The sequence below is a fragment of the Eumetopias jubatus genome, unplaced genomic scaffold (genome assembly GCF_037043125.1).
Source record: "Eumetopias jubatus isolate StellerSeaLion01/CBP00866 unplaced genomic scaffold, mEumJub1_p1.0 scaffold_10, whole genome shotgun sequence".
In the NCBI taxonomy this organism is placed as follows: Eukaryota; Metazoa; Chordata; class Mammalia; order Carnivora; family Otariidae; genus Eumetopias; species Eumetopias jubatus.
The window spans coordinates 126,579,687-126,591,938 of record NW_028274816.1 but is presented as its reverse complement, the minus strand read 5'-3'; the positions used below and the strand labels follow the sequence as shown (position 1 = coordinate 126,591,938).

General features: G+C 51.1%; 1 protein-coding gene across 3 annotated transcripts in view; it reads right to left on the bottom strand.

Annotated features, from left to right (window-relative positions):
• ABR (ABR activator of RhoGEF and GTPase) overlaps positions 1-12,252 on the bottom strand; it is a 174,574-nt gene that overhangs the window by 87,892 nt on the left and 74,430 nt on the right. For all 3 annotated transcript variants that reach the window (XM_028109312.2, XM_028109311.2, XM_028109313.2), the window contains exon 2: positions 4,805-4,989. In XM_028109312.2, the coding sequence (XP_027965113.1) occupies positions 4,805-4,989 (185 nt within the window). The remainder of the gene's footprint in view (positions 1-4,804; positions 4,990-12,252) is intronic.

Here is a 12,252-nt window from a genome sequence, read left to right as displayed (position 1 = left end):
GGACGGCTGGCCAGCACATCATCCATGCGAAGGAAAGCGCTAGGAGATGCACTAGTGGAGAAACTAGGCTCAGCGCAGGGATGAGCAGCTGCGGGGGGCGGGGGGGGGGTATGGGAGGGGGAGGAGGGCGAGGAGGGGGTGGGGGAGACGAGAAAGACAAAGGTGGACAAAGGGGATCCTTTCAACACTCCACCACCCTTACTTTGGATTCTCCTGCTAGCTCAAGTCTGAACCCCTCAATTCAGCCTTTTATTCGAAACCTCTGGACTGCCTCTGGGTGCCCCAGGAACTACAGAATGAGTTTGACACTGAGCAGTCCCACCCACACGTGTACAAACTTTAGGCAAAATGCTCTGCCTAAACACTGTCTTATGGAAACCTCACGCCGACTGTGTGAGGTCGGGAAGGAGGAAATTCTCAGTATCTTCCCTTTACAGACTAGTAAACTGGAGCCCAGGCAGGATGAGGGACATCCCTCAGGCCATACAGCTAGAAAGTGCTAGCAGTGAGAGGACACCCAGATCTTTGCCTTGTTTCCACTTTTTAAGGTGTCTCCCAAGAGGGGAGACAGAGGAGTCTGAAGCTTTTCTGTAAGACCATGGTCCTGGCAGAGGAAAGTGTGCCCCTACTTCTTAGCTGAGATCAAGAGTCCCTGCCCTTCCTTCCCAAGGTGAAAGCAGGCACTCTCAGCTGAATGGAGCCAGCAGTGGTATGGGGCCCTGGCCCTATGAAGGAGCTCTGCTCAGCTTGGGCTTGAGGAGCGTGAGGGGTCTGCAGGGCAGAGCCTCAGCTTTCACCCCGATGCCTGGTGGGCTGCACAGCTGGGGCATATCTACGACAAGCGCAGCAGAGCAAGGCCTTAGGGGTGTGTTGGGAAGTGAGGAGTATGTGTCTATCCTGCCAACACGATAGGGACCTGGCTTCATCTGGGCTACCATACCTGGCAGGACTGATCCAACCCCAGAAAGGAGGTTGCAAAAAGCAGATTCAGTTGTTGTCTAGCAAATATCATCAGCCTAGGTCCTTGCAATGGTCTTGGCTTCAAAAGCTGTCAAGAAAAGTCTTGTGGGTCCCAGTCACCAAGGACTGAGCATCAGGATGAGCCAGACCCAGTGCTGTGGGCTTTACCCTGAGCTATCTCAGTCCCTCCTCTCAACAATCCTTCGGGTAGTTGGTCCTATTTAAAGATGAGCAAGGGGCACCTGGGTGGCTCAGTCGGTTAAGCGTCCGACTCTTGATTTTGGCTCAGGTTATGATCTCAGGGTCGTGAGATCGAGTCCCACATTGGGCTCCATGCTCAGCATGGAATCTGCATGAGATTCTCTCTCTCCATCTCCCTCTGCCCCAACCTTCACACTCTCTCAAATAAATAAAATCTTAAAATAAAATAAAAAAATAAAGATGAGGAAAGTGAGGCTCAGAGGGGTTATGACAGTTGTCCAGTGTCTCACAGCTAGAGAGTAGCAGGTGTTCATCTAGTCAAAGCTCATGTTCCTTCCATTCTCTGGGCGCTGATTAAGACTGTTACGATGGTTATACTTATGTGTCAACCTGACTGGGCCATGGGTACCCGGATATTTGGTCAAAATTATTCTGGGTGTGTCAGTGAGCGCATTTCTGAGTGAAATTAACATTTGCATCAGGTGACTGGGTAAAGCCCCTTGCTCTCCCTAATGTGGGTGGTGGGCCTCATCTAATCCACTGGAGACCCAAATAGAACAAAAAGGCTGAACAAGAGGGAACCCGTCCTGCCAGTTGAGCTAAGACATGAGTCTCTTCCAGGCTTTAGATGCAGCCTGAAACACTGACTCTTCTTGGGTTTTGAGCCTGCTGGCTTCGGCTGCAACTTACACCATCAGGCTCTGCTGTTCTCAGGCCTTTAGGCTCAACATAGAACTAACTATACATCATTCCTGCATGTCTAGCTTGCTGACTGCAGGTCTTGGGACTTCCTGGCCTCCATAATGAAGTGCGCCAATTCCTTTTTTTTTTTTTAAAGATTTTATTTATTTGACAGAGAGACAAAACGAGAGAGGGAACACAAGCAGAGGGAGTGGGAGAGGGAGAAGCAGGCCTCCTGCCGAGCAGGGAGCCCGATGTGGGGCTCGGTCCCAGCACCCCGGGATCATGATCCAAGCTGAAAGCAGACGCTTAATGACTGAGCCACCCAGGCGCCCCAAAGTGTGCCAATTCCTTATAAATCTCTCTATAGATCTAAATCTAGATGCAGCTGCAGATGCAGATAGGCATCCTATTGGTTCTGTTTCTCTGGAGAACCCTGACCAAATACAAAGACCAAACCTTAGACTTCCCGGAACAAGTTGGCTGCATATTTGGGTATGAAATGCCCAGCTGCCAGAGGACTGACATCTGAATATCTAGAACAATTGTCTGATTTAGTCCAAAAGTCCCCTTGGTTCCCAAGGCCCCAACAGGAAGCCTGGCAGGGAGGGGCCCTGCCTAGCCAAATGAACAGAGCCAAGTAGCAGAAATCTTGGTTTTCTTTTTTTTTTTAACCAAAACAACCCCCAAGTACTCAGGAAGGGGTGTGTCAACTCTCTCCAGCACCCCAATGTAAACAGCAATAGTTGCAGAGTCCACTAGATGGGGCCAGTGACCCAGCGGAAAGCGGGGGAAATGCAACTGACTCTAGGAGGGGAGGCCCGCGGGGAGGGGAGAGGAAGGGAGGCCTGCAGATAGGGAGGGGGTGCACGGGGGCGGTGAGGCCCGCAGGCAGGGGGGTGCACGGGGCTGGAATCTTCACCAGGATCCCCAAGTTGGGTAAATGCTCCCCACCCCTAGCATGTCTTGTAGCCAATGGTGTAAAAAAATCGATTCTGGGGTTCCCAAGCCCCAAGCCCTTTAGTCAGTTGTCACTGTAGCATCTGTGGATTTCAAAGTCCTCAAACCAAGTGATTCCCTCGTGAGCCACCGAGCAAAACGAGCAGCCACAAAGAGAAAAAAGTCACTGCGCCAAAGCCTCTGCGCTCCAGGCAAGGGGTGGGGTGGGTCTCCCGTTGTGCCTGTTTCACTGGAGAAAGCATCCAACAGGACCTTTCACCAAGGAATCTAAAAACTGATGGACAAGCACTCCAGCAAGGGGGGTCATGTGATGAGGGAAGGAACCGGGACAGGGAGAAAGGAGGAAGGCAGAGAGGGAGGAAGAAAAGGGCAAAGGTGCTTTTCTTTCCACCTGCAGCTCTATTCGGCCGCACGTTCTCAACTCTTGGCCCACATTCCTGGTCCTGGGTTGGGTCCTACAGTGAATCTTCCTGCACCTGCTCCTAGTGGGTAACAGCTAAGTCCTGCAGGGGTCCTCTGAGCTCTGTTTGGTCAGAGACCCAAAGGCAGAGATGAGAAGCAAGAGTTTTCTCGTTTCCCTGGTTGGCCTCAGTTCAGGTCCCAGAATACTCCCTCCTTCATCAGTAGAAAAACCCCTACCCTGTCTGTCCAAGACGGTGGTCTCTCACCTTCCTTAGGGAGGACAGGACAACATCCCAGAATGCCAGCTGGGGGGGAGGTCCCGAACCTCAGCCGCCCCCTCCACCTCCCACCTGCCCCCACCATCCGTTTCCAAACTCGAAATGCCTGGCAGCCGCTAAGCTCTGCCTCGGCCTCTGTTGCCATGGCAACAATGTGGCTTTCCCCAAGTGGGAAGCTGGTTGCCAAGGCCCTTGTTGCCAAAGGCTATAACAACCACCCCATGTGCGAAGAGGGGGTGAGAGCTCTGTAGAGGGGCGGAGGGTGGCCAAGGAGGCTGCGAGGGAAAGAAGCAGGGGGTTCTCCAGAAATGCTAGAGTCCAGGCAGCCCTCCTGCTGGAGTGGGGATTGCCGGGCCCTTCAGGAGGGTAACAAGTATCCCAAGGCACCTCAGTGACTGCTCCTCGGGGATATGAGAGGGAAAAAAGGAGACCCCCAAAACACACCTGGACAAGCCCTCTATTGAGCAGAGCAGGACCAGGCCCTCCAAGCCCCACCCCCACCCCCACACGGAGGAACGGCTTTGATTCTCTCCAACTCCAGAAAAACAGCCCCCAGGAACTCCTCTGTCTCACTTGCTCCTCTGTCTCAGGTGCTCACGTACAAGCTGGGCGCAGAGGGAGCCCAGCCCTCCGGCCAGAAACAGCATTCATTACAAGGCTTGCAAACCTCCCAGCCTGTCTCAAAGCACATACTTAATATTCCTTATAAAATGCTTCTCTTTGGAGCAGAGCTCCCATCAGTCAACAAGAGGAGAGGGGGACACCATTAGGGCTCATTCCCTTCCAGAGTCACCAGAGGAGGGCAGAATGGGGCCCTTGATCTTCGGGGAATGCTGCCGGAGCAGCTCACTCCACCCCGCAGAGAGCACGGAGACCAGCCTTGCTTTGCTGAGCCGGCATCTGGACATCTACAGCCCACGGGTCACGTGTGCAGCCCCTGCCCAGCTCCGGCCCACAGAGAAAAGCCGGTTCCCTCCCCCCCACACCAGGCCCCATCCTGCTCGAGAGGGGCTGGAAGAGAAAGCTGAGAGAGGAAGTGAGGGTGTCCAGGGAAGCAGATGACTGGTAGAGGAGGCAGAGACAGGTGCAGGGGTGGCAGAGAGAGCAGCAGGTAGGGAGGGGGTGGAGAGCCTAGTCTGCGAGGGGCCCAGGACCGGAATGAGATGACGAGGCCACCAAGAACATCCAGGTCCACGTTTCCCCAGCGCTGCTCCCCCAGGAGCATCCTAAGCAGAGCCTGGCCCATGACCCTCATGCTTGCCTGCCCCCCTCTCCGAGAACCCCCACTTCTCCAGCCCAGAAGGAAAAGCAGGTGTACCTACCCCAGGTGCCAGCCCCTCGGGTGGGGTGGGGGAGATGCTGTCCCCGCCGCCCTGGCCACGGGCACTGAGCTGGGGTGACATGGTGGGCGACTCGTCGATGTACGGCATGGTCTCTGAGCCCTCCGGGGGCCCCTTCTGCTCCTCATTCCCCTCTCCGTCGTAGTCGTCTGTCCCGTAGCTGAAGTCTGAGACAAGGAACAAGAAAGGCCACTGAGAGTCCTCCACAAGGGCTGCCAGGGACTGGTAGCGCAGTGGGCGCCGGCGGCGACCCCCGGCGGCCATGCCCCCCGCCGCCGCATGCGCGGCCTGGCCCGGGTGGGGGCTGCGCGGGGGGCCCGGGCCTCGTGAGGGGCTGGGGAGCGCCAGCAGAAACCGCGGCTGCAGCTCAGGGGCTGCTGGGAGTCAGGGGGGAGCGGCTCCACTGTTGTCACCCGCTTAATAGCATGTCAGTCGCGGATTTCGAGCCGCTGTTTCCTTTGCCTCCTGCCTAATTCCAAGTCTAAAAATTCACAGAGAGAGCGGGAGGCAGGACGCTTCCAACTCTCCTCTCTGAGTCACCATTTTGCTTTTTATAGGGAATAAGGAGGTGGGGCGGGCCAAGCGATGTCACTTCCTGAGCCCCTCCTCCTTGGGTACCATTTGTACACTGAGCTGATCCCGGGTGTGGGGGGCAGAGCGGGCTTCAGGGTGCAGGGCTGAGGCCCTGCACCCAGGGAGCCCTCACTCCTCTGAACAAGGCCCCTGCGCACGATGGAGCCCAGGGCTGGCCGAGTGTGGGCGAGAAGGTGGCCCCGAGGCCTGGCAGGGACATGGTTTAATAGCAGACTCAAAAGCTGGTGCTTACTTCTGTAATTTCAGTGGAGGCCCCCTTCAGAGGTGAGGGAAGAAAAGGCTGCAGGGAAGTCGAGCTGCCATGAACCCGACCAGGCTGCAGAGCCCACGCACAGATGTCCCTCCCGGGCACGGGGGGCCGGGCCCATGGGGGCACAGCCCCTCAGAAAGGCCCCCTAGCTCCACCAATGGGGGGGTCTCTCCTGCAGCGGCACGAGCGACCCATTCACGGCCCCTCACCCGCCGTCTGGGCCTCGTCCCATCATCTGCTCAGATGACATTACTTCCAGGCTGTCCTCCCTGGCGTCTTATCTCAGAACGACAGCAATGTGGCCTTCTAGTGCCCCTGTTGAACTTGCCCAGTCGTCCTTGTGGCCCTGGGGCGGGAAGTGGGTGTCTCGGTCATCGCTGTGTGCCCAGAACCCACGTGCAGCAGGATCTCAGGAAACGTGTGTGGAGGGAATGAATGAGCAGAGGAATGCACTGTCCCTCTCAGGTCTCAGGCTTGAGCCAAATTCTCCACGGGGCCCTGGCTCCTCCTGTCACAACATACCAGCCCCTGGGCAGCCAGCAGCCTGAGAACGGTGTCAACAGGTCACCAGGGCGCCTGGCCACAGCTATACTCAGTCCAATCTGGCCCTTTGGCAGCTGAGAGCTTCCCCCAGGCTCGCTGCACCTGCTCCCTCTGACTTTCTCTCCAGTCCCTGTGCTGACGGCCCATTAAGCTGTCACAGGATGTAAGCTATTATTCCCCCCCCCCAGAACAGGCATGAATGTAAAGAACCACAGGATCCAGCCACTGAAATGTGTGTATGCCATGCACACGGAGATAGGGCCCGCTGACGGGAGGACACAGGGCCTATGCATGAGGCTGGCAGGGGGTGAGCCGATTCTGCTCTTTCCAGGGGGCAGAAGGAAGGAAGAGAAGCTGCAGCATCCAGTCGGCCCAAGTCTGGCACTGTAAGGGGGCCCGGCTGTCTGGTGAGAAACATAAGGAGGGAATGAAACATCACGTTAACCTGCCATCTCTCCTCCAGGAGGCTCCAGGCTGGCCTGTTAGGGCCTGGAGTCAAGGCCAGGGGTGTGAGCTATGGTGAACCCGGACCTCGCTGAAAGTTCAGATTCCAGCAGGCCATGCTGACTCTCCTGCACACTGACCTATATTCCCAGAGGTCACAGGACCAGATCTGCATAAGCTCCAATTCATCCTCATCAGAGGGGCAGCCATGGACCTGCATCTCCTACTTCTCTTAACCTAGCTACACCTGTAAGGCTGTTGTTTCCATCCCCAATTTACGGACAAGGTCAGGGAGTCTCAGAAAGATTTGCCCAGAAAGGATCTGATCCCAGGTCTGTCTGTCTGTCTCCGAAAGCCGTCCTTTCCCTTTGAGTTTCTAACTTCCAGAGAAGTCTACTTCCACAGCTCTCCTGGTCAGGGGAGGCTAACCAAAGACAGGAGGGAGGGGTGCCAGCCCAGGAGTGGAGGAAAGTGCACACAGAGCTCTCTGCAAATGTTCTTACATACTTTCTCTTTCATTCCACCCTCTGTAAAACTAACAGCCCAGGCAGTCAGTCAGAGACCCAGGAGAGCCCCTACCAGGAGAAGGGGTACAAAGGCTACAGAAAAGACAGAGAAACCAACCCTCAGAGAAGGAAGGAGCCCTGGGGACTCAGGAGGACGGAAATCTACCAAGTACAGGCTTCAGTTTATGAGAGGCCATGGATACAAAGGCTTGGCCTCCAGGTCTCAAAAGAGAGAAGGCAGAGGAGGCTGTTAACAGCCAATATCCGTTTCCCCTCCTAGTAACAGAAATATCATTGTATTTGGAGTGGCAGTGTGCCCAGTGGCTAACTAAAAGACTACTTTCCCTAGTGGTGGGGACCACGTGATTAAGTTCCAGCCAATGAGATGTTAAGTGGATATGTGTGAAACTTTGAGGAAGGCTGCTAAAAACAATTGGTTTAGTTGGAAGGTACGCCACTCCTCGCCCCGCTCCCATGTTTTCTCCTTCTATTGCCAATTTGGAAAGTAGATGGAATGGCTGGAGCTCCAGCAGCCATATTAAGCCATGAGGTGACACTGAGGATTGAAGCCAGCGCTGAAGCTAGCTGAGCAGAAAGCTAGGAGCCTGGGCTGGTGATGGCATGATGAGCTGCCATACCACTCCAGGACTGTCTACCTCCAGACTTCTTCTTCTTTTTTTTAAGATTGTATTTATTTCACAGATAGAGAGAGCATGAGTGGGGGAGGGGGTGGAGAAGCAGAGGGAGAAGGAGAAGCAGGCAGCCTGACACAGGCCTCGATCCCATGACCCCAGGATTGTGACCTGAGCCAAAGGTGTATGCTTAACAAACTGAGCCAGGTGCCCCCAGACTTCTTTTACATGAGAGAAAAAAAATGTTCATGTGATTTAAGCCACTGTTATTTAGCTTTTATGTTACATGTACTCAAACTTAATTGTAACTGATCCAGATGATTTTCCTTGACATTCTGTCTAGGTGCTTTTCCTACCGCCTTCCCTGTTCCTTCTAAGTCTCCTTGGTCTCTAAGTCTCTGCCCACCCCTTGAAAATGGGTATTCTTTAAATATCCTTACAATGGAATATTGCTCACCAGTAAAAAGGGACAAACTACTGATTCATGCAATAACAGAAATAACTCTTACAGGCATTATGCCAAGTAAAAGAAGTCAGACACCAAGGAGCTTATCCTGTATGGTCCACATACACGACGTTCTAGAACAGACAAAACTACTCTATGGTTAAAAATAAAAAAGAAAACAGTGGTTACCTCTGGGGTTGGAATAGAGACAGTAGCTGATTGTAAGGGGCACAGGGAACTTTCAAGGTGATAGAAATGTTCTATATCTTGGGGGGCTCAGTCGGTTAAGCATCTGACTCTTGATTTCGGCTCAGGTCATGATCTCGGAGTCATGGGATCAAGCCCTGCGTCGGGCTGTGTGCTCATCGGGAAGTCTGCTTGAGAACTCTCTCCCACTGTCTCTCCCCCTCTTGTGTGTGAACTCTCTCTCTCTCTCTCTCTCTCTCTCTAAAATAAATAAATAAATCTTTAAAAAATGTTCTGTATCTTGAAAGGGATTTGGAGTACATAGGTGGATGCATTCATCACCTTCGTAAAATACGCTTAAGATTTGTGCATTTCGCTAAACACTGAACTCTATCTAGTTAATGACATTCATGCTTAAGTGTTGAAGTGAAGTGTACTGCTATCTGAAACACATAAAAAACAAGATGGATTGATGATGCTCAAAGGAATGGAGAGAGGTATGATAAAGCAAGTGTAGAAAACAGAAAACATCCAAAAAGTACAGATAATTATAGACTCTAGATGGTGGGTACATGGGTGTTCACTGAACAATTCTTTTTTTTTTTTTTCAATTTTAAGTAGGTTCCACGCCCAACTCCATGTCATGAACTCATGAACTCATGATCCTGAGATTAAGAGTCAATTGCTCCACTGACTGAGCCAGCCAGGAGCCCCCCACCGTACAATTCTTTACACTTTTATGTATGTTTGAAAATTTTCATAATAAAATGATGGGGAAAAATTGGTGTTCTCCAAGCTTCTGTCATCCCTGCTTTGCTCCCTCTCCCAAATTTTATTTACACGCCAGGGAGAGGTCTGGGCTGTAGACCCATCTCTTTGATTGGTTTCTGGACATCTCCATTCTCAGGAGCCTCAAATCCACCCTTTTCCTGACAGTAATGTGCTAGATTGCTCAAGTTGGAAACCTCGGGATCATTCTAGATCCCCCCCTCTTCCTACTCCTCATCTTCTATATCCTGAACTATCTCCACTCCTCAACCACTTCCCCACCCTCACCAGCTCTTACAAAGACAATTCCAACACTACCGCCCCATGACCCAGACTGAAAATCTGATAGTGTTTCTTCCCTGTTCGAAATTCAACAGTTCTCCATTCACTTCAAGGGTCAATCTCTCAAATGCCCCAGCTCGAGGCCCTTTATGGCCAGCACCTGAATCTACCTTTACAGGCTCATACTCTGCTGCCGAGTAATATCAGACATCTTCCTGGTCCCTGCGGTGAGTTCTATAGTAGCCCTCAAATATATATAAATATTCAAATCTTAACCTCAGTCCCTGTGAATGTGACCTTATTTGGAAAGAGGGTATTTGCAGATGTCATTAAGTTGAAGATATCGAGATGAGATTTTCTTAGATTGACTGAGTGGGTCCTAAGTCTGATGATGTGTCCTTATGGGAGACAGAAGGAGAGAGGACGCAGATGCACAGAAGGCCACGTGAAGACGGAGACAGAGATTGGGAGTTAGGTTGCCAAAAGCCGAGGAATGCCTGGAGTCACCAGAGATGGGAAGAAGCAAGCAAGAATTCACCCCCTACAATCTCAGCAAGGGGCACTGCCCTGCCAACACCTTGATTTTGGATTCTGGTCTCTAGACTGCGAGAAAATACATTTCTGTTGTTTTAAGCCACCAAGTTTGTGGTAACTTTTTTATGGCACCCCTGTGAAATTAATATATTCCCCAGACACACGGCACTGTTTTCCCCTCTGGACCTTCACACATGCTGTTCCTAGACCTAGAACACCTAGACCTCCTCACCCCTTGTCCACCCCATGAATCCATCTCAGCTGCACCCTTCTCCCAGGAACTTCCTCATCTCCTGAATATGAAGCACTTTTGCAAACTTCTGCAAAATGAGAAAAAGGTGAATACTTCGACTTTCTAAATGTTAGAAAAATGAAGAGAAAATTAAGTGGGGAACTACACATTCTCAATGTATATATACATTTAAGATGTCATCAAAGACAATGCAAGCGCCCCCACACACATATATATGTATGTATATATATTTGGAATTTTTCTATCAAATCAGCAAGGTTAAAAAATACTCAAAGTTGTCAGGGAAGAGGCAGCCTCAGAAACTCTTGGAGGGTATGAGGACACCTGGCTGGCTCAGTCAGTAGACCATGCGACTCTTGATCTCAGGGTCGTGAGTTTGAGCCACACGTTGGGTATAGAGATTTCTTAAAGTAAAACCTTTAGGGGCGCCTGGGTGGCTCAGTTGTTAAGCATCTGCCTTCGGCTCAGGTCATGATCCCAGGGTCCTGGGATCGAGCCCGGCATCGGGCTCCCTGCTCAGAGAGAAGCCTGCTTCTCCCTCTCCCACTCCCCCGGCTTGTGTTCTCTCTCCCACTATGTCTCTCTCTGTCAAATAAATAAATAAAATCTTAAAAAAATAAAAAATAAATAAAACCTTTAAAAAAGAAAAAAAGAAACTCTTGGAGGGTATGGCACAACTTGTTTGAAGTCAGTTTGGTAACTTGTTTCAAAAGCTTTGATAGTTGGCACAGCTTTTAACCCAGCATAACCCAAGACTATGTCCTAAGAAATTAATTAGAAGTGTATCCAGAGGTGCCTGGGTGGCTCAGTTGGTTAAGCGTCTGCCTTTGGCTCAGGTCATGATCCCAGGGTCCTAGGATCCAGCCCTCTCAGCGGGAAGTCTGCTTCTCCCTCTCACTCTCCCTCTGTGCTCTCTCTCTCTCAAATAAATAAAATATTTAAAAAAAAGAGAAGTGTATCTAAAAATAAGGTTGCAAGGTTATTAATCGCGGGGCTGTCTATGATTGTGAAATATTAAAAACAAACTGAATGATTATAGGGAACTCGTTAAGTATAGTATTTCTCCAAGATGGACTACTATGTAGCCATTAAAATTATACGGATGGTGTAGATGATTTTATTAACTGAAAAGGGAAATAGTAGTGTGTACAGTATGATAGTATGTTTGAAAAAAATAAAAGTGTCTGTATGTGCATAGAATAAAATGCAAGGCAACAGCACAAAACAATCATAAAGCATTCGGGTTCTAAGAATTTGGGAGAAATTAATACATGATCTCTGCTCTCTAGGACACTGGCACATACTGCTGGTCTCCTACCCAATATCCATCTTCCCTTCATCCCTGCTTACCTTACCCTGGTTTTAAATGAGGTGGCAAAGGACCCAGTCCCAGGCAGGATGCTTGCTTTTTCTGACTCTCTCACAACTAGGAGTGGCCATTTGACATCGTTCTGGTCCATGAGACCCAAGTAAAGTATGATGGGGCCTCCGAGAAGGCCTTTGCTTTGGTGATTAAAAAGGGACTTCTTGCCTTGAACTCAAGTGTGATAACCGGAGCTACAGTGGCCACACTGCCACCTGAGTAAATGATCAAGAAAGAACACAGATGTTCCCTTGATGCTGTTGAGCTACTGAGCCACACCAGAAAGAGCTCACCTCATTTTTTACTGAAAGGAAAAATATAAGCCCCTAAATGTTGGATTTTCTGCCACTTAAAATAGGCACATTCCTAAGTGATACCCCTACAGCCCAGCAGAGGAAGGCTGTCCAATGAGCAAGACGACATCCTTGGTGCCATGACAGAAGGGCTTCACAGGTGAGGCAGAGAGGAGGGAGGAGGCAACAGTGTGGGTGAGGGATGGCTAGAAGAGTTGAGCTGGTACTCAAAGGGAGGTGGTTTGTTACTGTGCCTAAGAGCAAGACCCTGGGGTCCCCCAGCTTAGGTTCCAATCCAGGCTCCATCACTTCCTAATCTTTCTCTGTGCTCAGAAGA